The sequence below is a fragment of the Lactuca virosa genome, chromosome 8 (genome assembly GCF_052849685.1).
Source record: "Lactuca virosa cultivar CGN04683 chromosome 8, Lactuca_virosa_CGN04683_v6, whole genome shotgun sequence".
Lineage (NCBI taxonomy): Eukaryota > Viridiplantae > Streptophyta > Magnoliopsida > Asterales > Asteraceae > Lactuca > Lactuca virosa.
Window position 1 is genome coordinate 32,147,896 of NC_136433.1, and position 26,167 is coordinate 32,174,062.

The window sequence follows — 26,167 nt, forward strand, 5'->3', positions numbered from 1 at the left end:
AACATCATAAGACAGAAATTTGGTCATATCAGTGATGAAACTGGACTTTCCGGTACTAGATGGTCCGTAGAGGAGATAGCCTTGCTTCCAAACACGTCCTAATTGGTGATAATACTGTTTCAATTTGATAAAAGCCTCGAAATCGGATTTTACCTTCTTTTTCAGATCCGAATCCATCGCTATTGTGTCGCGGGTAGTTGGATGCGACAACCGAACGGATCTCCACGGTGATAGCGTGTCTGAGTTCATGTAAAGCTTCAGTTCCTTACATCTCGACTCAATATCTTCCGAAGCTTTGTAAATATGTTGAATATAAGATTGCAAAATCCTTCGCTTATCTTTTTTCTTCAACTTGAGCATAAAGGTTTTTTTGTGAATGTTTTGTTCTTCATTTTTTTCGAATTTGTTTGTCCAGGAAACCCTAGCACCGAGAAAGGTGTATTGAATGGTCTGATCGTCATCGAGGTAGATAAGATGTCGTTTGGTTTCTTCCTTAAGACGAGGTTTGTGAAGTCAGAATCTTCAAAGTAGGTTGTGTTATAGGAAATCTAAATTTTGACTATTTGGTTAACATTGTAGTGGGTATAATTGTTTTGAATAAATAACATAAAATAAAATTGATGTGGCTTATAAAAAATGTTATATCAAGTTGCACTGATAAAAAAATGACCAAAACAGCAAGTGGATATCTACTTTATGTTCCTATAAAACACGGTGATTACTTAAGGGACTGGATAGGTAATGTGCAAAACATCGTAGGATTAACGTGTCATTTCTCCTTTTAGAAAACCTTTTTTTTTTGCCATTTTCTAACATGTGTGTTTTGGTTAGTTTTGAGAATGTCACTTTATGTAACCCAATCACAATCTAAATCTACTATAATAAATGAAGATAATTTTGCCACATGTCAATCTTTAATAAGTTTTGACATTTGCCATTTTGTGATATTTTTTAAATAAATAATATTTACATGTTAATGTATGATTTTTTTTTTTTCAATTTTTAAAATTAAAAAGCCATATAACCTTTATACTTATATATGTAAAGTATCAAATATAATAAATATTATAATAAATTGCAATTAATATGTTTTTTCATTCTTTATTTTAAAATTTTATTTTAAAAAATACTTATTATTTACATTTAATCATTATTTTTTTTAATCAACCTGTGTAATACACGGGTTTTACACCTAGTGAATTAATAAATAGCAGCAAAGCACATATAAGGAAGAGGCGTTGCACTCACATCTGTTTTTGACTCAAGTTTTCAACATTTAGACAATTAAGATGTAACTTAAAACCCTTGGAGCAAAAATCGTAGGTTTCTATTACATAAACGGAAAAGCATTTGTGGCTTTTGAGCTTATAGTATACATTAAATCTACCCGGCTTCAATCTGAGCAGGGGTTTACAAAATTACCCTCGAATAGCATGTTGTTCTCTTAATATATAAAAGTATGAAATATTAAAAATGGTTAGGGTTTTCTAAGTGGTGGAACCATTAGTACTTTCCTACCAGCACTTTTAACCAAGATATGATTGCCACTCCTGGTGTACATCATTGTTGTTGATCCGAGTATATCATCTCCAAATCCACATGCCTTGACGAAACCCCTGAGGGTAATTTAGTCAATTCACGTTCTTGTTAGTGGTTTCAATGCATAATTACCTATTTGCCCATCAAAATTTGTTTCGATTTTACTTACATTTCTTGATCCGAACATAAAGCTGCTATGTCATATATGCCTTTATTTGTAAGCAATCTGCAACCAAATGGACCTTGCATTAGCCATGATTCAAATAGCACATTTCCCCTTTGTCACTTTTATTATATAAGCATCCAATCTGTAGTTCTGTACTTCAATTTTTCTAGGATGATAGATTTAAATTACCAAAAACCAATGAAAAATGCTGTTAAAAGATTGAGTAGCTGATGGAATTTGGAATTTTTACAGACCTTATAATCCTTTGAAGAATCATACGCCCGATTCCTCGACCTTGTAACGAAGGGATTACCTACACAGTAACTGACAAGAGATTACATGAACATACAGCCATTAAGGATCCAAGATATCGGGATTCAAGAAACTTGCTTATGGAATCTTGATCAATCTCAAGATTACATGAATACAAGCATGATCTATTACATAAACTCCAACGATTGGAAAAAAAAAATGCCAACAAGTAATCGAACCTACTTTATGCTAAAAATTGGATATATAAGCGACCAATTTATTTAGGGTTTGTACCATGACATCGTAAATTGAAGCAGTCAATCCATTATCAGAAACAGCTCGGCCGAATCCCACCAATTTCCCGCTAAATGGCGTCAATGGAATCATTCTTCGGTACCAATCACCCCCATTATTCAAATTTTCCGGTAACGAGGTGACAGTTTCTGGTCTAGCGAAGACGGAGACAACGACAGAGCTATGAGAGAGAGCGATGCGGAGTTTGTCGACGTCGACGGGCTCCACACGTCCGTCGGGGGAGATGTTAGGGAAACGGTGGCAGGAGTGGTTGCAGGAGCTATAAAGGTCTTGCAAGTGAATTGGGTTTACGTCTGAGAGATTCGTGGATATGAAAATTGGGGGACTTGGTGGCCGGCGATGGAGTGTTGATCTTTTTTGGCTGTTGAATATTTTGGCTGGCGGTAGGGTTTGGAATTTGGAGTGGAGAGAACCACCGTGAACTGAACCCACGACCGCCATCTCTCCCTCTCTCCGTCAGTTCAGTAAAAAACTGCGAGTTAAAAAGATATTTTCTTTCGTATATTCATTTTCTTTTAATCAAAACGGTCACAATCAATCGGAAAACGTACGTAGATAGCCACTTTTCCTGATCAAACAATTAATTAACGTCCACTGCAACAACAAGATAAGAAGAAGCAAGTAGGGCCTCTAGGGGGACCTTATCAGTAGCCCATAACCCAACTTCTACTATTAATTCCTTAACCCTAATAACTATTGTTGCTCAACTTATCGCATCTAATAATTAGGAACGAACGATCGTTTAAGTACTCATTTATGATCGGAGCACCTATTGGCTATTATACAGATCCTGTGTATATATGCACTCTATGTGCTCGATGAATTGCCAAGCAGGGATCTTTGGCATGTTCTTCAATAAAAGTTTCTATAACCTGATTCAAATATGCAATTTATTTAAATCTTGTGTTGCAAGGGCAAATTTGTCATTTGATCATTTTTACTTCTTCAAGTTTCTATAACATGATTTATTAAAGAAGCATAACAGAATATGCTCAAAATCCATGCTGATAATATGAAAAGCATGAAAGGGTATAAATTCCAATAAGCTGAATAGCGTGAATCATAAGTCAGGAAGAAAAGGAAGGGTGCAAAATATCTTCCACGTTGACTAATTGACCATCTCCTCCTACATCAAGAAACTTGGGTCAAGTTTCTTCAACTCAAGCTGCCATGGGAGGACCTGGTTGTGAATCTGTTGATAACTTCAAAACTATCCTGGAACAAGAAGGAATTTACCATCTTTTATCAGGTGAACTCAAGGTATGATTATGGATCAATTCCAACAAAAGAAAAAGTAGTCTTTATTCTGAATTTGATCCAAAATATACTCTCTTTTGATTGAATTCTACTTTTCTAGGTACCTTTATCATCATGTAAACAAAAAACAGTTTGCTTACTGTTCTCTGCAAACTGGAGTAGGCCTTGTAAAGCATTTATACCGCAACTGTTGCAAACATACAACGCCCTAAAACATGTTGACCAAGACCTACAAATTATCTTCATATCTTTTGACCGAGATGAAAATGGATTTAAAGAGCACATGATGTCCATGCCATGGCTTGTGGTTCCTTTTGATGTCAATTTACAGAAGAAGCTTGGTAATTTATACAAAGTTAATCAAATCCCATCGTTTATCCCATTGAATATCGACACAAAATTGCTTGCAAAAGATTCCGTCGGACTTATAAAAGACTATGGCCCCGATGCATTTCCGTTCACCAAGAAAAGACAGGAAGAGTTGAAAGCTTTAGATGAAGCAAAACGTCAAGAAGGGAAGTTGGAACATCTTTTTACAAATGGGATTGATAGTAAAGGTGAAAAGGTTAGGAATTTAGGATTTATTTGTTTTTTTATTTTATAGAAAATTAGTAACCAAGATTGAAAAAGTTTAAAGCTTTTTGTGTTCTTATTTGTAGATATGTTCATCGGAACTTGTGGGCAAGACGATTGGTCTTTACTTTGGTGCAAATTGGTGTCCACCATGTCGTGACTTCACTACACAACTCATTGAAGCGTATAATGATATTGCCAAAAATAAGGATCAAGAATTTGAAGTTGTATATATTTCAACCGATAGAGATGTTAAAGAATTTGAACTCGGATTGACCAAAATGCCATGGGTAGCAATTCCTTTTAACGATAAAACAAGGCAAGATCTTTGTAGAATCTTTGAAGTCAAATGGATTCCAACTTTGGTAATTTTAGGACCAAATGGGAAAACAATTACCACAAATGGGCGAAAATTGGTTTCCTTATATGGTGCTAAGGGTTTTCCGTTTACTGAATCAAAGATCTTGGGGGTAGAATCGTCTTTAATGAAAGAAGGAGATGAATTGGCTCGAGAAGTAATGGACCGTAAACACGAACACGTTCTTAAACTCGATATGGCAAAACGTTACATTTGTGATTTTTGCAAGAAACGAGGGTCGTTTTGGGCGTTTTCTTGTAATGTTTGTGGCTACGACCTTCATCCAACTTGCATTGAAGAAACCCATTAGAAAGATTTGATATATGATATGCTGTTGTTATGTAACATAATGTATGGACTTAATTATTAATTAAATCAATATATATATATATATATATATATATATATATATATATATATATATATATATATATATTATATGTTTGAATGAATACAAGTAGGGCTTAATGTGTTAAACACTTAATTCAAATAACTATACATGGTTGTTTATATCAACTTAACCTACACATAATGATTTAATGTGTTAAGACGAAGAGCATGACTTAATGTATTTAAAAGCCAACCAACTACCTATTTGCACTTCTTTATTCCTCCCAACTTATCTTATGTAAAACTGTTAAGAAGATATTACCTGGTTGGAATGTAAAGGTAAAACGGTCATTTGTCTTATTCATATGGTTTATTAAGTCTTGTAAAAGAAACATATATTATATATATTAAGTTATTAACACCTTAATGTATACTAACACTTCATGAGCACATATATCATTATCTATTCAGGAACAAGACTTGATAGAGAAAAATGAAACAACCGCTAAAAATGAGTTATATATAATCCGCTACGACTTTTGAACGATGATGTTGACACCATGGCCGGGTTGTACAACCATTCTATAAGCAGGAGAATGCTGATAATTTGGAGATAAAGAAAATTTGAACTTGGAAGTGATGAGTGAAATGACAACTTTCAGTTGGGCCATAGCAAAATTTCGCCCCAAACAAGACCGGGCCCCAACCCCGAAAGGAACATACGCTTGTGGGCTTTTGCATGCTTTTGTTACACCATTAATGAACCTCTCGGGTCGAAATACATGGGCATCCGGGCCCCATATTTCCTGGTCACGATGAAGGGTCGGGATCAAACTCCATATGCATACTCCTTTAGGCACGTCTACGTGCCCTATCTGCGTCCTTTCTAGTGCCTCACGTGACACAAACGCTGCCGGCGGGAACAACCGCATCGCTTCTTGAATCACCATTGTCACCTGCCCATTCAATAAGGTTATCACTTGTACTCAACGCATGAATAGTGGTACCCTGTTGAGAAAAATGGAGTGTACCGATTTCAATTTAGGGAGTGAATCTACATCGAGAACACCATTAGGGCATGCTTCGGACATTTCATCGGAGATGTGAGTTTGCCATTCTGGGTGTAATGCGAGCAGCATCAAGCACCATGATGCAGCGACACTCGTCGATTCGTGTCCGGCGAAGTAAATATTCTTACAGTTATCGACGATGAAATGTTTGCTTTCGTCTTTGCTGGCGAAATGATCCATGGCTTCTTCCAGGATCATTTGCAGAAGATCTTTCTTCAACAATGGTGTTTGTTGACATTTTCTTTCGCATACAGCTTCCCATATCAATGAATCTATCTCTTTTTCTAAGCTCTTTACATCTTTCCTCAGTCTGTATCATATAATAACTTGTTATTCATCCATTAGTTTGATGTAAAAAAAGTATTACTGTTTTTACAGCTAGCTTACCCATAAGTAGGAAGGCCAAAGAGCATGCCTTTAGATGATATAGTTTTCTGAAGGGTTCTAAGCTTGGAGAAAATCTCTTTGCCTTTTGTATAAGAGCTTCCGAAACAAGCCCTTGAAATCACATCTGCAGAAACAGCCCTCAGATCATCATCAACTCTTATATCGGCTATTCCACTACCTTCACCTTCGATGCAAGCTTCCCATTTCCTCAAAAGCGGTTCAGCCGATTCCGACATTAGCCCCACCATACCCTAACCAATCAACACACAGATAAGATATGTTAACAGTTAACAGATACATATACAGATTGAGTAGGGAAAAGTAGGGAGGTACCTTGACTTTATCCATGAAGAATTCAGGGGCAATAATTTTCCTTTGGTGGACCCAAAAATGGCCATTTGATCTGAGGATTCCATTGCCAAGGAGAGGAGAGAGTCTTTTGGTAACGTAAGAAGGTTTACCAAGTCCAAGAGTGATGGACTGGTTCATTTCTTTAACAAGCTCTGGATCATTTATATACAAGTGTTGTTTATTCCCTGTTGAGTATGTATATATCGAACCTGCATTCAAAAACTTGATCTCACTAATATGCCAATTGATCCTTTCATTTATGTTAATTTGGTAATTAACTTTTATGTTAAATAATGTCACTATAATTAGAATTCTTTGGAATTGATTACACTTGGATAACTAGTTACCTTATAAGTGACGGTTTGGGATTGGTTTGGTGAATCCAAAAATTAACAGTATATATATATATATATATATATATATATATATATATATATATATATATATATATATATATAATTCCGAAAATTTTCGGTTCTGTTAGATTTTTAAAGAGGGGTGTTGCCAAGAGGGCATTTTCAACATAAGATGGCCCCACATTGGGGTTATTCAAAAAGATGAAAAAAAAGGGGCTTTTGGTTTTTTTTTTTTTTTTTTTTGGTTATAAAATAAAATGAAATTCACTTCCAAGTTGGAACAATGCACCGTCTTGTAATAAGGCCGGACGAAGCGGGCGCGGGGAACGGAAGCGGGGAGCTTCCCGCCCGGCGGAACACCGCACCGTCGGCGCGGGAAAGGGTTGTGCGGGAAACGGAGAGGGGAGCCTCTCCCGCTCTCTCTCTCTCTCTCTCTTGCTGCGATTGGCCGGCCCTTTTTTTTGTTGAAAAACAACAGTTGAATAACGGTAAAAAATGTAAATTTTTTTTTTTTGCTGTAACGGCTAGTTTTCTTTTTATTTGTTTTTTTTTATCCTTTTACCACTACTATAAATACATACATACATATAACTTAAAAATGAATCCCGACAAGCAAATCCCAACTTCCGATCGAAGGAAAAAAAGCCATGGTTCGAGTATAAACATCCCTCCTCGCAACATTTTTGCTATCGATTCATCCCCGCAAGGAGTTTACCGCCCCCAACTCGATGCTCCCATTCAATCCCCACTACAATTCCAATACCAAAATGTTGGCCAATATTACCCGATGCAAGTTCCAAATGTTCCATCGCAAATGTTTTCAAACTTTGTTGTGTTTCCGGATCAACAATCGCCAAATTAACCTCAACCCCAAACTCAAACTGAAACTCAAACCCAAACCCAACACCACCACCAACTTGTCGATGAATCGGATGATGCGGAAGAAGAAGACATGGTTCCCGAAACTCAACCAACACCACCACCACAAAGACGTAAAGGCAAAAAACAAGTGCGCGAGGGTGTCGCACAACCGGGAAGACAAAAGCCGACAGTATGGGTTCCACACGAAGAGCTAGTTTTGGTCAAAGCTTGGGTTGATATTTCTGTAGATTCGATTCAGGGAAACGCACAACCGGGAGAACATTTTTGATTTCGCATTTTAGAACGATTTCGAGAGGAGCTAGGAAAATGTGACGACTACCGTACGAAACATCAACTTAATTCGAAGTTTCGAGAAATAGCAAAGGAGGTTTCAAAAATTAACGGGTTGTACAACAACCTAAAAACCCAACGAAAAAGCGGGTGGACATTGACGAAATGTGGAAGATAACATCGCCGTTTGATCGATATAATCTAAATTTCTCCGAACGTTTGGCTTTCGACAAAGAAAAAGAAGAAACAAGGAAAAATGAGCGGGCGGAGAGACAAGAAATGGAAGACATGAAGTTTTTGATGGAAAACGTCGATCATCTCTCGGGATCGGCTCTTGAGCTCGTGATGAAGAAGAGGGAAAAAATTCTGAAAAAATATTTTTCGTAGGTCGTTGTTGGTTTGTTTGATTTTTAGTTTTTGTGTGTGTTTTTTTTTTAATTTTCTACTTTTTTATATTTTAGGTTTAATGTAAGTTTTATTTTAATTAATGAAATGCTTTTTATTTTTAATTAAATTTTATGTTTAGTATTAATTTAAAAATTATAATTCATAACAAAAAAATTAATTTTATTTAATAAAAAAAAAGTGAGGTAAGGGCTTCCCACCCATTCCTTGGCTTTTAGGTGAGGGAAAGAGAGGTATGGCCCACCAAAAGTGAGGAAAGCTTCATTTCCACTCCTTCCAGTCTAATGAGTTTGAATGGATTTTTGTGATGTGATCCAGTCGGCATACACATATATCCATCTTTTTATTGATTAATGTAATATTATTTAGTTCAGAAACCGGTCATTATAAATATTCTTATTTCAATATATATATATATATATATATATATATATATATATATATATATATAACCAGCCATACTAAACATTTCAACATATATGATTATCCTAATAATATATATAAATCTATTTGATTTTATTAAAATATTTGATGCAAATGAGAGCAAACTTCAACATATATGATTATCCTAATAATATATATAAATCTATTTTAACTCCAAAACCTCTATTAATTGACTAGAATTCTTTCACTTTATACATACATATTTGCATCCCATTCCATGGATAGAAATCGTAGAATGTGCAATTTTTGTCTTAAAAGGACAAAAAAAAATGAAAACAACGACATCTCATATCAACAACACTACTAATGATTCCATCCAGCTCATAATATCAAAATTTATGGGTACGTATTTGAATTCAAAGAACCTCTCATTCTCAACCAATATAGCATGCGCTGCTTAGTGGACTTGTACCTAACCCTAGATGTGCTCACTTGTACCTTGGAAACTACAATAGTAACATTAAATCTATTTAATTCATCCTTCTTAAAACAAGATAGCGACAATGCAGTGGGCTCTTATGTATATAATTGTTTAATCTACAAACGTTTTTTGGCAAAAATAAATGTAAATATATAATGTGACAGCTATTAATATTTATAACACTTAATTATTACTTACACAAGATGTTTCTAGACCCACTTGATTTTTAATTTAGATTTGAATATAAGAATCAGAAAGGACGTTGGGGGAACATTGACACATCGGTTTCATGAAAAAGATAAATACAAAGGGTACCAATCTAGTATTATCTTTTCTTAGAAAAAAGAAAACGAAGTTGGTGATGAAATATATGTTCTGTTAAATATTTGTTCATATATGATATTTAGATGAATTATAAAAGATAACGTTGTGTTACTCTATCTACCTATGAATGGTTATTTGACATTCAAATAAAAATATGTTGTCTTAGTTCTTTCAAAGAAATTATATTATCAATAGTTGTGCGAAATTTGATCAATTGCTTATTTATTTATTTATTTACCAAACTTTTTGAACAAAATTAAAGACGGTGTGTTGACTTAAGGTCTCTATCTTATCCTATGCTAAAGTGTGATTTTTAAATAATAAATAATTAATCATTGTATCTTAAAGAAAGGAAATTGCAAAGATTTGCAAAGATATAACCAATCAGATCAGAATAGAGAATATATTGGTATTTCTTTATTTAAATAATAAATATTAAATAATTTATATGTATATAGTGACATGCATATTGTGACTACACGCGTCATATGTCCCACGCGAACAATCTTCATAGACAAGATAGTTTTCAAGTTTATCATGCATTCGTCTTTATAATGTTTGTAATTTGCTTTTTTGAATATTATGATTTTTTATGTTTTAAAAATTGTTGTTTTGTGTTTCTTAAAAGTTGTTATAGATTTAAAACTTTAGTTTAATTATAATACCCTTTTATCAAATCTTTTAACTTTCTCCAAAATAATGACGTACAAGTTATTGACTTATTGTCAAGCTTTTATTATATCATATGGTATTCACTATAAAAAATTGTTTGGCATTAACAATTTCAAGCTTATTAAATAGAGTCTTGACATTTATGTTCTATTTACCTTTTTTCCAACAATCTTCATTTAAAATCTTGATCATAATAATTATATCGTCAAAAAGTATGCATGGGTTGTTATCTTCGTAAAAAAATATGTCAATAATTATTGCTTTCATCTCTTTTTATTTAATAAATTTAATATTTATGGAAATCGTATTTTAAAAAAAAGGCAATCCGTACAAATGTATTTATATAAAAGCAAAATTATAACTATTTAAATATACCATTGACAATATTAAAATAACTATAAACAAGATAAAAGACCCACAAAGATTCGGTTCTAACTTTTCCCAAATTGCCAATGAGAATTAGGATGATCAACAATTGTAACCATCATATCGGTTTTATTTTTTAGATTAAAAAACCATTATAATTGCATACATCCAAAGAAAACATCATAATCCAAAAAACTAGAACAATTGTATCCCAAATTTTGCAAATATTTAAGTTTATAAAGAATTAAAATAAGTGGTGATAAGGCATAACATACCGTATTGTTTCCTCCATTGTTCAAAGTATGGGAAGAGAGTAGACGTATAATCATCACCTACAAAATCTCCATCGCTTGACCTTGAAGCTTTCATGGCCATTGCAGCCGCTTGAATCTTCTGCATCTCACCCACATTCCCATATGGAAAAGACGGTTTTGGCCCTCTGATTCCTTGCTTTTCGAGCTTTCTTCTTAGTCTTTGCGGTTTCATCCATATAATATTCAAGAAGTAGAAGGTTATAATGGTAATTACAGGTAACCCCACATGAATAAGAAGATTAAGAACCAATGAAGAAGAAAGCGTTTTCATTTTTATTTGATGGGAGCCACTGCGTGTTCACTTCACGAGATGAAGGGACTACTTATAATAGAACAAGCCTGCGTTGTGGAAATGGAATTTTCTAGTTCCTAAATATGTACAAGTGTTTATCAATGATGTACAAGTAGATGATTCGTGCGTGGTCTGTGATTGTGAGTTTAGGGTGTGGAGAAAGGGATGGTTTTATAAAACCTGAACAGTGAGACTCTTCTTGTGGGTCACTATGTGTCTTTTACTTTGATACCCCTTGTACTTTTGTTAGTTTAAACTTTGGTTCCTCTAGTTTAAATATATTGCATCCAGGTCCCCATTAGATATACTAGAATTCTTTTTGTTTATAGAAACTTTTTTTAGCTTCTTGTTATGGGGATCGAAGGTTTTAATGTTTTATGAGGTTGTCAAGGAAGCCATAAAAGGTTTTCTATAGTAGTGTTATGATGTTTGCAAATGTTTTTTTTTTGAAAGAACAGTCTTCTTTAATAAGGGTGTCTCATTGTTCCACAATTAATCTCACGTATGAATATAAAATTATGCATCGTGTATCATGTCATGAAGACACCACAAACAAAGTTTAATGGCTACAAGAACAAAGGGCAATAACCAAAATTGAACTTAGATAGATGAGATATCATATCCCCAAAATGTTTATATTGCCAAAAGTTGTTGGTAGGACGAATTAATTTGATGACAATTTATTAATAATAAAATAAATTGTAGTTAGTTTAGATTGCTAGGTGTAAAATAAACAATGACGTTTTCTATTTTTTATTATATATTTTACTAAATATAGAAATTCAAAACTATGTTTCCTAGCATTTAATACTTGACTTGCCAACCGTCATAAATCGTCATTGTTACTTGGGCTATTTTGACTTTTAAGTAAAATTAAAGGAATTTTTGAGTTGAGAGTTGGTTGGGCGTCTTTAACCCAAGTACCCAACATCAAAATTCATTTTCTACATCATTTTAGTCTCGAATCTATTCCAACCGTAAAAAATAATATAATATCAGTATTATATCACAATAAAATTATATAAAACTTTTCGAAACCATTTTTAATAGGGGTGTGTATTGGACAGTTTGATTCGGTTATTGGTCAAAACCGAACCATAACCATTACAATTGGTTAATGTATTTACTATTTTGACAACAATTGTGTAGCAATTAATAGAGGTTTTGGTTAACAGTTTTAGTTAGTTAGTGGTTATTAGAGATGCACAGAAAAACCGGATTGACACATAGGATCCGATCCGATCTGGAAACTAGATTTGGTCAAAACCGGTTTCGACCGAACCGGTTCGGATTAAACCAGTGACCGGATTGAAACCGGTTTTAAAGTTCGGACACAATATCGGATTGACCCTCGGATTGTAAATCGGATTTGACGAAAACCGGATCCAAAACCGGTTTGAAACCGGATTTTTTTTCTGACCGTTAAAAAAAGGACGTTTTCGGAAAAAAAAAACATTTTTTTTTTCTAACCGTTAGTAAGCTCCAAAAAACGGCTAGTTTGACTATTTCTTGACTTTTATGACCTTCTAAACACATATAAATAGATGACATTTTGTTAGATTTCAATGTTACACAAAATTCTACTACTTTTAGACTTCTAGTTTCATAATACTCCACAAAAATGAGCTCGAGAAATTCTACTGCGGGTTAACATTCGGATGCAACGGTGGTGAAAATCATATCAACCACTCGGAATAAAGAAGTGTAGGAACATTATGATTTGTGTTTGTTGTCGAACGGGAAGGAAAAAGCGAGATGCAAGAAGTGCGGGATGTTTTTGGGAAAAGATGGCAATAGTACTTTGAGGAGTCATGCAACAAAAACTTGTCCGGTTGTAAAAGGTTAAGGCGATCCGGATCAACCAAATATTACTCCCGACGGGGCGATCTTTATTTACAACAATGATGACATTCGTGAAAGCTTTTGCAAGTTCGTGATTCAAGAGGGCTTGCCTTTCAGCCACTTCGACAACCCACAATTAACAAGGATTTTGCGGGAAAAAATGCAACCACAATACCGGCAAGTAAGTCGCACTTCTCTTAGACGTGATGCTATAAAGTATTGGGATGTAGCAAAAAAAAGATATGCAATTTGGTTTTTTAAATATAAAAACCGGTGTTTGGTCTTCCACCGAAAGTTGTCCCAAAAGCTATCTTGCCGTCACGGCACATTGGATAGACCCATCTACTTGGGTAATGAACAAACGAGTTATTGCTTTTGAACTTTTTGTGCATCCTCACACGGGGCCACGATTATTTGCAATTTTAGTAAGCGTTATAGAGACTTATAAGTTAAGCGACAAAATCTTCTCTATTTCGTTTGACAATACATGTAACAATACCGCCGCCGCAAAAAGATTAATTGCAAAATATAGACCTATTATAGATGACTCGTTTTTTCATACTCAATGTGTTTGTCATATTATTAATCTAGCGGTACAAGATGATTTAAAAATGATAGATTCGACGATTGAAAAATTGAAAAATGTGTTAACTAGAGTTTTTGGAAAAATAAAGCTACAATAGAAAAATATCGAAAGTTTGTCAATTCCATTAATGTAACTTCATATAATCCTCATTGGGATGTTGACACTAGATGGAGTTCGACGTGCATTATGTTTGAAAGTTTGACACGTCAAAGAATCGCTTTGCAATTATTTTACGACACAATTTCAAAAGGAAAAAACTCGGTTTCGGAATTTGATTGGGATTCGATGGAAGAGTTTGTGGAAATGTTAAAAGTTTTTAAACAATCAACCACTTTTTATCGGGCGTGTATCATCCTACAAGTCCGTTGTTACTAAATGAATTATGGTTGCTGTCCGCGCAATTGCAACATTTTGAACAAAGAAGTGAAATATTTGTTTTGGTTACGAGACCAATGAGAAAAAAATTAGTCAAATATTTCAAAGAAATGTCACCACATTTTACTTGCGTCGCGACATTAAACCCATGTATCAATGTTACGGGTGTAGAGACTTTGATTACCAAAATTTCCATCTCTTTAAATTTTCACAAAGATGACTCAAACTACATCTGTAACCAAATACACAATATTAATAATATTTTTACTAATTTGTTTGACATTTACGCTATAAAATATAGCAATATGTCAAACACTTTTGCAAGTGTAACCGACTCTACTAGTGGTGCATCGGGTAGTAGTGGGGGTCGAACGGATTTTCATATCAACCTCTATAACTACCTTTTGGAGGAACAAAACAAACGAACACGCACATTAACCCCTAGTAGCGAACTTGCAATTTATATGGGTTCAAACTTTTTAAAATTCATGAGTGCACCACAATTTAAAATTTTGGATTTTTTTGGCTTGGTGGAGAGAAAAGGAAGCACAATTTCCTATTCTCTCTGTAACGCCCGAAATCTTGACGAGAAATTGTTGAGAATAAGTCTAATTCGAGTTGAACTCGGCGAGTTGGAGGAACCAACTCGACGTGTTTAGGAGGGAAGAATCATGGGGATTAAATGAACCAACGGTGAGTTGAGGTGCCTCAACTCGGCGAGTTGGTGGTTGGGAAGGAAACCCTAATTTTAAGGGTGTTCCACCATATTTAAAGGCCTTAAGTTCATTTGGCTGCCCTCCTTATCAGCCTCTATTGTTGTCAAAACCCTAAAACGAGTTGTAGCCTCCATTGTCAAGGATTTGAGCCTTGGAAGAAAGTTTGGTGGTCATTTTTGTGCATTGTAAAGGAGTTAGAACATCTTGAAGCTCTAAGCTTAGAGAAGGAAGTCTTGGATCCAAAATCATTATCCATTTTGCCAGGAGTTTGAGGTATCAAGTTCTTATCTTGATTGCTAGATGCTTAGATCTCTCTTTTGGGTTAAATTGTCATGTTTTAGCCATGGTTTGGATGGATGTTGGGGCTAGGACGTCCCAAAGCCTTATTCTTTCAGATGTGGGTTTTTCATGGACTCTTTTGGCATAAAGGTGCCAACTTTATGGATTTAAGGGCTTCATGCATTCATTAAGTCCCTTATTAAGCCCTTCTTGAGTATTTGGGCTTCTCCTAGGCATGCATGAATGTAAAGTTGGCAACTTTACATGGTTTTCCAGCTCTACATTGTCAGATCTGCATTTTGGGGTTTTGTTTTTGAAGATTAAGTGCTTAATGGTTAAGCCCTCACTCTTTTAAGTATAGGGTTTGGGATTAGTCCCATTTCGGTGGTTCCTAGGGGTAAAGTTTCCAACTTTACCCCTAGGAACCACCGAAATGGGACTAATCCCAAACCCTATACTTAAAAGAGTGAGGGCTTAACCATTAAGCACTTAATCTTCAAAAACAAAACCCCAAAATGCAGATCTGACAATGTAGAGCTGGAAAACCCCTTCTAGATCTCATTTTGGTCGAAATCTGAGTTGTGAAGCTCTTAGAATCGATAACGTCGGCTTAATGTATTAAGATGTTAGGTTTTTGGCGAGCTCGGCGAGTTTATGGATAAAATCGGCGAGTTGGCTCGGTTTTTCCTCGACTTTGCAGATAATGGAGAAACACGGCGAGTTGAAGGACAACTCGACGTGTTGGGTCAACTCGGGCCGTTGACCTTGACTTTTGACCCTGTCTTTGACCAAGTTGTTCTAAGGGGGTACTTGAGGTAATCATAATTGTAACTAAGGGAATTATGGGCTTAGGATAAGGCCCATATAGGGTTGGGCCTAATTTGGAAAATTGGGCCATTAGTGGGCCTTTGTGGATCTTTTGGATTTGAGCCTCAATTTTGATGCATGTTAGGTCAGGGGTAAAATGGTCATTTTACCCCAAGGGAATTATGGGTAAAATGGTCAGGGGTAATCAGAATTGTAACTAAGGGAATTATGGGCTTAGAATGGAACCCAATTGCTAATTGGGTGTTATTTTGATCTGAGCTCTGAGGTGTTGTCAGGGCCGCAGCTAGGGATTTCTTTCGGTAAGCTTCTGCATTCGAGGTGAGTCTTCTCACTATATCCATGGGTCGAAGGCACCAATGTCGGCCCATTATGTGTTACGTGATATGCTAGTTGTCTCTGTGATACTTTCATGGAAGACCCCGGGGGGAGCCCGTGGCAATTGGATGTCAGACCATGGGGGAAATCCCATGGCATTCCAGGTAAAGACCATGGGGGATCCCATGGCATACTAGATAAAGACCATGGGGGGAGCCCATGGCAACTATGTGTATGTTGCATGATAATCTGTGTTTGTATGTTGTATGGTACTTTGGGGAACTCACTAAACTTTATGCTTACGGTTTCCAGTTTATGTTTCAGGTACTCTGGTTTTCAAATGGAAGAACTCGGGATGATTGTAGAGCACACACCATATGTTTCCGCATTCCGTGAATTACTCTGGTTTAATGATGTTTTGCTAAATATTGGTTACTCTGGTGTTATGGATACAATCTGTATTAACGATTTATTAATCTAAAAATAAAAAAATTTGTGTCCTGATTTTTGGGATGTTACAAGTTGGTATCAGAGCCTTGGTTTGAGGGATTCAGACATACTCTCAGGTGTGTCCGAATTCAAACTGAGGATTGGTAAAGTTTTCAAAAGAAAAATATTTTCAAGAAAATAGTTTTTAAGAGAAGTGAAGGGTGTGGTGCATGCAATCAGCCGAGCTCAAGTAAGTTTTCCCAGAATACCCATACATGTTATCTGTCATGATTTGATTTATGAATCTGTGACTTGCATGGTAGTGTTGATTAGTTAGTGGTAGTTTGATATGATATGTGATACCTTATTGTGTTGGGTGTATTGTATGCTATGATGTGATGAGAATATCTATTGGAATCAGTAATTGCTAAGTGTATGCTTTAAAAATTGTATGCGGTTAGGATCTTATATCCCCAGAATAATTGATTTGGCCTTATTTCCTGCTCCTTGTCTGGTTGTGGTTCTAGGGTAGAGTCTGTTATTCGACAACCTATTTGATCCTGTTATGTATATAATTTGCATGCATAAGGCAACCGACAGTTATGGCAGAGTTTCTAGCATAAGTGGTGGTGTATGGGTTGAAAGTTATATGATAATTCTATGGATTGGAGTGTTACTGCATGAATGATGATTGCTTTGTGCTTTGCGGAACTCTTGATGATGGGAGTCAGCTACTAAGTGAATATGATGGTATTCATGAGGTGGATGATTGGCATTACGAGGAGTTCTTCAGCAGCTTATGGCAGAGTGAGGTCGGGAACCTAGGTGAGCCTAGGGAGTGTTGCAGTGGTTATAATCGCATTTTTTAGTGAGCTTTAGTGGATCACTTGAGAAGGCGACTTAGAGGATTCGGGATGATCCTTGAGGAAAGTATGGATAGGTGTGGAAGGTAGTATTGGGCACATACTACTGAAAGCATAGGATCCATACTTGAATCAGGGAAAGTCTTGGAGAATCTAAGAAGCTTATGGGAGAAGGATTCTTGAGTATGTTTTGATCTTCTGCTTGATTGTATTTCAGTTTGGTGATGAGCTTCCAGGAAGGAGGTTTAGGTTCTGGTTCCGGCTCAGGTAAGGGTACTGAGCCGATTAGTGAGTAGATGCGGGGAAATTAATCTCGTCGGAGACTACCCGCGGTGATTTGGTGAACACTCCTGTGATTTTTTGTTCGATTAAGGAAGGGTTTTTGGAGATCTTGGATGAGCGTTTAGGAGCGTTCCATGTTGAGGTTATGGTTATTGTTAGAGCTCGCACTCTTTCTTTCCGTGAATTTCATGCTTGTGGAGCTCCTGCATTCTATGGGGAGAGGGACCCCGTTGTCAGTAGGAGGTGGTTAGCGGTTATAGCTAACGTGTAAAGGACGAGTTCTTGTCCCGAGGAGGCGCAGGTGATATATGCTTCCAGCCTATTGAAGGACAGGTCACGGGATTGGTGGGAAGAGGTCAGTAGTGAGTTAGATGATGATGTTGGTGATGCTAGGTCATGGGATGACTTCCCGACCAGGTTTTGAGCTGAGTTTTCTCTGGCAATTGAGGTGCAACAGTTGGCGCGAAAGTTTCTGGATCTCCACCATGATGGGTTTTCAGCATTCTAACACTCCTATGGTGTACATGCAACCCTAGAAACCTTGGATCTATGTTTGACTAAGATACATGCAAATAATTATTTTTCCAAGGTTCTTATCCTAACTAGCATGGCATGAGGTACTTGAATCAAATAAAACTAGTAGAATTACTTACCTTGTAGTAGTAGTTGATTGCTTGGAGTTTGAGAGCCTAGCACCAATAATGTGGATGCCTCAAATGGAAGTCACAAATCACCACAAACTTGGAAACTTGAGAGAATAGTCACAAACTTCTTGAAATCGGCCCTCTTAGTTTACACACACCAACTAGTGCAATTTCAAGAACCAAAGCCTCCTTTATATAGTGTGGTGGATTAAGGTTACATCCATGTAAACCCTAATACCCATGTCTTTTCATTTCCATGAGATCCATGGGTTAAAGCTCCATGGAGTATCCATGGACTTTCCATGCAAGCCTAGCCCATTCCAAATAAGCATTAGCCCACACTATATAAATACAAGAGCCCATATTTAATTAGTCATACTTTTGATCTCTAAATTAATTCTAAATTAATTATAGATCAACACTAATTAAATAATATGATTTTATATTAATATATTAGAACTTATAATATATTAATAAATCATAACTTATACTATTCTCAAAAGATTATCCGTAAATTGTTCGGGTGAAGTGCAACCCAAATGGACCATGCCGGGTCGGGTCAAGTACATACCAAATATAGTTATGGACTTAGACACTATATCCAACAGTCTCCCACTTGGATAAGTCCAATAACTATAGTTGCAAGTATGACTTCAGGAACCGATCAGCAATCGTAGCTCTTTAAACTCTGTTGAACTATGAAGCGCCATTTTAGATAAGTGATCATATAATCCTCTGTTCTAGATATCAGCCGGACAAATACATGGAACATGGTCTTGCTTATTGTCTAGCATTTGTTTCCCGATTTCTGATTTGTTTGACATAGAACTTAACTGAACACATCAATTTAGTTCTGACCGGGCCCAGTACATAGGTCAAAACAAAATCATCGAGGGGCCCAGATATCGCTTCTAATCCTAGAAGGAACAGATAAACTTCGACTCATATGTTTGCTCTACTACTTGTTGAATTACACACAAAAGCACGGTTTATAACATCGAGTTACCAATGCGTTTTCGTGCAATCAATGCATAACCAACTCATAGGCAACAAATCATATCTCTAGGTTTGAAGACTTATATGATATTACCGTGTCACGATCACTCGAGATAAATTTCATGAAGTGATACAAGTGAGCGTGGGTTGAATCCAATACTCAGAACTTATGAGCACTCATGAGTGCTGTAGCCCCGCTTTGTCTAACATCTTAGACCTCTACAAGCCAACCCATGACAGTCTTGATTCATATCTACTTCCAACATATGACCGACTGTGGAGAGTTTGAATAATATGATATAAACCATAACATAATTATTCTGGAAGTCAAAACATGCAAAAAGAAATAATAGTAAACGATTGACAAGAGATAGCAACACTTTACTCATAAATAACAGCTTTTATTTATCATCAAATGTCAATTACAATTTACAAATTTCAAGATTATCTAACTACTAAAACTAATATCATCCTTCAGCCCTATGCTCCGAGCATGCTGGAGATGCTTAGCCCGAGTCAGTCCCTTCGTGAGGGGATCTGCTGGGTTCTCATCCGATGATACCCTCTTTGCCACGAGGATTCCTTCTTCTATTCGATGTCTGATGAAGTGATATTTTCTGTCAATGTGTCTGGATCTCCCATGATCTCTTGGTTCCTTGGCTAAGGAAACCGCACTATTGCTGTCACAGAAAATCTCCATTGGCTCATTTATAGCTGGTACAACTCCAAGGTCTCCGATGAAGTTCTTTAGCCATATAGCCTCCTTTGTTGCCTCGCTTGCTGCTATATACTCTGATTCACAAGTGGAATCAGCCACTGTCTCCTGCTTGGAACTTTTTCCAAGTAATTGCCCCTCCGTTTAGAGTAAAGACCCAGCCCGACTTAGAGCGGAAATTATCCCTGTCAGTCTGAAAGCTAGCATCACTGTACCCTACAACTCTCAAGTCCTCACTGCCACCGAGGGTAAGGACCCAGTCCTTAGTCCTCCGTAGGTACTTGAGGATATTCTTTACCGCAGTCCAGTGTGCCTTGCCAGGGTTCCCCTGATACCTGCTAACCATGCTTAAAGCAAAGGCTACATCAGATCGAGTACACGTCATAGCATACATGATCGATCCTACAGCTGAAGCATAAGGTATTCGACTCATTTCTGCTATCTCAGCCTCAGTACTAGGGCTTTGTGTCTTGCTCAATCTGGCGTTACTCTGGATGGGTAACTCTCCTTTCTTGGAGTTATGCATGTTGAACCTTTTCAACACTTTGTCCACATAGGTGCTTTGACTAAGTCCAATTAGTCTTTTACTCCTGTTTCTCAAAATCCTTATCCCTAGGATATAGGCAGCTTCTCCAAGGTCCTTCATAGCGAAACACTTCCCAAGCCAGGACTTTACTTCCTGCAGGGTTGGGATGTCATTTCCTATGAGTAGTATGTCATCCACATACAGTACCAAAAAGCTGACTATACTCCCACTAGCCTTGATATAGACACAAGATTCATCTTCACTCCTTGAAAAGCCAAATTCTTTGACTTTCTCATCAAAGCAAAGATTCCATCTGCGAGGTGCCTGTTTTAATCCATAAATGGATTTCTCGAGCTTACACACTCTACTGGGGTACTCTGTACTGACAAAACCCTCTGGCTGAACCATGTAAACATCTTCAGCCAACTTTCCATTAAGGAAAGCGGTTTTGACATCCATTTGCCATATTTCATAATCATGAAATGCAGCAATGGCTAACAGAACCCTAATAGACTTAATCTTGGCCACTGGTGAAAAGGTCTCATCATAATCAACTCCCGGAGTTTGAGAATAACCCTTTGCAACCAGTCGTGCCTTATAAGTGTGTACGTTACCATCCATGTCGGTCTTCTTCTTGAAGATCCATTTGCACCCAACTATCTTATGATCAGGTACATTGTCAACCAAGTTCCAAACTTGATTGTCATACATGGACTGTATCTCGCTATCCATAGCCTCTTTCCATTTAGCTGCCTCAGGGCCTGTCATGGCTTCCGTGTAGCTGTTAGGCTCATCCAGATTTACCAGTGTGTTATCACTGATAAGTGTCTCACCTTCTGCAGTAATATGAAAACCATAATAATGCTCAGGTGCATTCCTAACTCTGGTGGAACGCCTCAGAGGTATAGATTCTTCAGTCGGCTCAACAGGAGTTTCCTCCTCAGGTTGAGGGCTAGGGTTTGAGGTTCCTTCACCACTTGACTGTTGAATTTCCTCAAGGTCAATTTGCCTCCCACTGTCTCCTTGGGTCATGAATTCTCTCTCTCGAAAGAATCCTTTTCTTGCTACAAAGACCACATTATCACTGGGTCTGTAGAAGATGTTGTTGGATTAATGTCTAAGTCCATAACTATAATTGGTAAGACTTGACCCGACCCGGCATGTTCCATTTGGGTTGCATGGCATCATGCATTTGGATAGACTATAATAAGAGAAATAACACTTAAGGTTGGTTAATATATTATAAGTTCTAATATATTAATAAGGTTATTTAATTAGTATTGATCAAGAATTAATTTGGAATTAATTAAGTGATCAAAAGGAGACTAATTAAATATATGGGTTGATTGTGTAAATCATTCATTCTTATATATGTGGGCTTGTGATCCAAGATTCCTTATGTTGGACTAAGTCCATGGGGTGACCCATGGATACTCCATGGAGGTTAAAATCGATGGAGCATAAGGAATGGGTAAAGTTATGAGTTACATGGTGTAACCCTAATACCCACCATATAAAAGAATCTCATGGCTCAAGAAACCGTGCACTAATGTGTGAATATGAGGGCTAGACGATTTCAAGGAGTGTTCCATTTCTCTCAAGTCATTCCATGTGCATTTGGTGTTGTGTGAACCATTTGAGGTGTCACACTTGGGGCACTAGGCACTCAAGCTTCATGGAGACAAGCTACATCAAACAAAGGTATGTATTCTATCCATTTGATTACCCAAGTATCAAGTATTGTATGCTAGATAGGGTAATACCTTGGAAAGTTCATAATTGCATGTATAATAGAGAAAACATAGATCCAAGGTATTTAGGGTTGCATGTACACTTAGGAGTGTTAGAATGCTCAAAACCCACCAGTGGTATCAGAGCCAAGGCTTGTTTTCTTGTTATACTTGCAAAATTAGCTGAAAAAATCGAATTGTATTAGTTTAAAAGTTATGCTAATTACTTGAAAAAAAAATTGATGTGAATTATCTTTGTTCATATGAGTTTATTAGATTAATAGAAAAGTTAATTGATTATGTGTTTTCAATCCATTTTAATCTAAGAGTTGATTCTAAAATGTGTTTTTGTAACTTGTCCTCAAGTTATATGAAAAGTCACATTTAAGTTTCATAAAACCCATAAAAAGTTGGCAATGGTTACAAAAATGAAGAGTCTTGTCCTCATTAAATGGTTTTATGACTCCATAACTTGTCCTCAAGTTATGGAGGTTCAAGAGTCACTTCATTAAATGATAAAATGTGTAACCTTAATTAGTTCCATAAGTTACAAAAATAAAGAAAAGTTACATTCTTTTATTAGTTTAAAGTCTTCCATAACTTGTCCTCAAGTTATGGAACTTGAAGAGTTTTTTTTAATTAAAACTACTTTTAACACATAAGTTATGGAATTAATTAGTTTTGAATATTTTCAAAACTTGCCCTCAAGTTTTGGAATTTGTAAATTTTTCCCCATGAATACTTTAATTCCAAGTTAGCCCTTAGAATTTTAAAAGTTAAAATTCAACCCTTATACTTTATAGTATTATAAGTTAATAATAAATATATGTATAAGAGCAAGTCAGTCTTACCGTTAGTAGGCCTCATTCACGAAGCTGGTCTATAAGGGGGGTATAAGGTTACTGACTATAAAATGACAGTTTAATGGGTGTCCACTCTCACCCACCGCTTCCTTGACTGGTGGAGGGTCGTTAGCCGAACGGGTAGGACAAGGACTATAATTCTCCCTTCATTAAAAGTATTAATGATAAATACTAAGTAACTAAACTTTTTATAAATTCCCAATCTTAGTTACTTAGGAAAATGTGAATAAGGTGCTAATCCATGAAATTACACTTTGCACTTTGTTTAAACCGTTAGTGGAGCGTGTGTGGTTAACCGGCACACTAACCTGGATTTAACAAAGTAGGCAAAGGGTAACTTAATATTTATCATAGTATCGGTGGAGCTCGTGTGCTTAACCGGCACATCGATTGAGGGGTAAATATTAAGGGTACCAAGTATATTTGCATGGTTACTTCACACCTTGTTTTGTGATCCTCGGCATCCCAGTCACAAAACCTGAAGGGCACACTCGAGATTGAAACATGCCATTGAAAAGTTCAATGAATCTCAAAAGATCTAGGAGTTTCAAATCCAATTAAAAACCTAATTACATTATTTCGTTTTTCATGGTGGAAATTGGTAAATCGTCATTTACCTACCTTCAACTATTTTATAACTCGGATTACGGCATCCCTCTTCCAGTTATAAATAGGTTGTTGGATCCTAGCCTTAATATTTCATATTGGGTGTTATATTAAGGACTTTGAATCAACTATCTTGAATATCTCCCAAAAGATGTCTAACTCAGACATCTATGATCTTCCCAAATCTCTTGGAACTTTACTTCCTCCACCTCCTCCAATTATTCTCCCTAACCCACAAGTTCAAGGTCACTCAAACCCTATTGGCAAGGCAAGGTCTATGTGTGATCACATCTTGGAGATGAAGTCACATATTGACAAGCCGGGAGAGTTGGGTGTCAAAGTCTTAAGAAAGTTGGATGTTCAATCACTTTCTAAGTCACATTGTGAGTTCCCTTGGGACTACTATGAAACAGACTATGACATGAACCTTAATGATCATATCTATTTGCTTGGTGCTACTGAATCAACAATGATTTGGAGGACCAGTAAAGCAAATTTGATTAGAAGATCAACTTCCCAAACTTCTATGGACTTTGAAAATGGTAACATTGGATACCCAGAAAAAGCATTCTCTTCCCAATGGAAAGGGATTGGCCATAGTCAACTCGGTTGACCAAATGGTAAAGAGAAAGGCTAAGTCTGAGATAGTCCCATTACCAAAGAGTCCATATGTTTATCTTGCCAAAGGAAGGGGCATTGATTGCGAAGCTGCCTATTTACCTGAAAGATCATAAGGTTGATCAAGTCAAGAAGTTTGACTCTTCTTCAGGTAAAATTCCATTATCTAACTCTGTTAAGTTTCTATTATGAGATTCTCATTACATGATGTGACTGGGTCACATGTTGATGCTTTAAGAATCAAAGAAAAGTGAAGAAACTTAAAGGAAGTACATGCTGATTCTGATCACGAAGATGGATTTCGATCGCATGGTTTGGTGATCAGAATTTTTGAAGCTGTTACTTAGGAGTTATGATATATTGCTTAGGAATAGATAACAACAAGTTTTTCATATGCATTTGCATTGTAAGGATAAGTTTTTCCGGAAGTTTTAAAATAAAAAACAGTTTTGATTTATTTATTTTAAGTATCCTTACAATGGCATTTGTGAAAAATTGTTGTTTACATGTTTCCATTGATAGCAATATTGGAAAATGGATTTGATTCTTTCATTTGTGGTAGTGTCATAATTTACCAAATAAGGAAAGATTCTCATTCCCAAGGCTTCAGTTGGATAGAAACTTGGAATCATGCAAGTTGAATAGTATGATGAATGAGAACTTTCAAGCATTGGAAAATTAAGACTTGTTCACATGGATGTGTGAGTCAAGTTAATGACTAAAGGGACCGAGTACACATTCTTGTGCACTGGTCAAGTCCACCACAAAGCTCGTTAAGACTATTCGTCATGATTTACTAAATTTTAGTAAATATGGTTATACTTACAAGTTTAAGTATAATTCTGAAACATTGGAAAAGTCTCAATGTATGGCAGAACGAATAGGAAGAATCAAATTAGGCAGACAGATAAAAGTTTCTCAAATCTGAAAAGATGGGAGAGTACTTTAGTATCATGTTTTGTGATCATCTTAATGATTAAAGAACCACATCACAATTGGCCTTCTAAGGACATCTTAGTGCATTCTTATGACTAAGAAGAGGAGTCATGAATTGTTGAAATGGTTAAATCAAGAAGATGAGTCATACTTCGTTTCAAAACAAGTCTTAGAGTCATACTCCAAGACTATAAGTTGAGTGACATATCTTAAAGAAAGGTTTATAACACTTGTCAAATGTAAGAGTAAAAGTGTCCTACTCTTGTACATTTGAAGTTGGTAAGTTGTGATGTTTTGGATAAAACAAAGACCAACTAAGGCCAATTGTGTGAAGTGTTTGTCTTGATAAAGAATCCGCACTATCTCTTGAATATTTGGCAAGATAGTCTTATATGTCAAGAGGATAGTGGGAGTCTTAAAGATCCTAAAAAGAATTTCAAGAACTAATCAAGAATAAAACCTGAGGTTCTTCACTAGCACACGACTTGAGGTTTATAACCTATCGTGTTGACATATTCTGTGCCCATTCCAGTTAAAGTTGGCTTTGCATAGGAGTTCTGAAAGTTCTCAATTGGTTGCATAACAACTTGGAAGCAATGGCAGGCCCTGTACTGCCAGGTGGCAAGAAGTTAAGATTGCATAAGTTCAGTCCATATGAGTTTGGATTTGTCATT

The 26,167-nt window shown here is 36.3% G+C and overlaps 3 protein-coding genes across 3 annotated transcripts; 1 reads left to right on the top strand and 2 right to left on the bottom strand.

Moving 5' to 3' along the window:
* Positions 1 to 1,305: 1,305 nt before the first annotated feature.
* On the bottom strand, positions 1,306 to 2,911 carry LOC145132022 (Acyl-CoA N-acyltransferases (NAT) superfamily protein). The gene is made up of 4 exons (XM_079066662.1): positions 2,252 to 2,911; positions 1,960 to 2,018; positions 1,709 to 1,765; positions 1,306 to 1,616 (listed from the first exon to the last, which is right to left on the bottom strand). Exons 1-4 carry the CDS (start codon positions 2,711 to 2,713, stop codon positions 1,478 to 1,480), a joined length of 717 nt encoding a protein of 238 aa, XP_078922788.1. The 5' UTR covers positions 2,714 to 2,911; the 3' UTR covers positions 1,306 to 1,477.
* Positions 2,912 to 3,147: 236 nt separating this feature from the next.
* Positions 3,148 to 4,835, top strand: LOC145132020 (protein kinase C-like zinc finger protein). The gene is made up of 3 exons (XM_079066661.1): positions 3,148 to 3,532; positions 3,630 to 4,094; positions 4,189 to 4,835. The coding sequence occupies exons 1-3, from the start codon at positions 3,443 to 3,445 to the stop codon at positions 4,768 to 4,770; spliced, it is 1,137 nt and encodes a 378-aa protein (XP_078922787.1). The 5' UTR covers positions 3,148 to 3,442; the 3' UTR covers positions 4,771 to 4,835.
* Positions 4,836 to 5,170: 335 nt separating this feature from the next.
* LOC145129937 (cytochrome P450 714A1-like) lies at positions 5,171 to 11,359 on the bottom strand. The gene is made up of 5 exons (XM_079064779.1): positions 11,014 to 11,359; positions 6,581 to 6,807; positions 6,248 to 6,498; positions 5,822 to 6,170; positions 5,171 to 5,746 (listed from the first exon to the last, which is right to left on the bottom strand). Exons 1-5 carry the CDS (start codon positions 11,321 to 11,323, stop codon positions 5,321 to 5,323), a joined length of 1,563 nt encoding a protein of 520 aa, XP_078920905.1. The 5' UTR covers positions 11,324 to 11,359; the 3' UTR covers positions 5,171 to 5,320.
* Between the last annotated feature and the right edge of the window lie 14,808 nt (positions 11,360 to 26,167).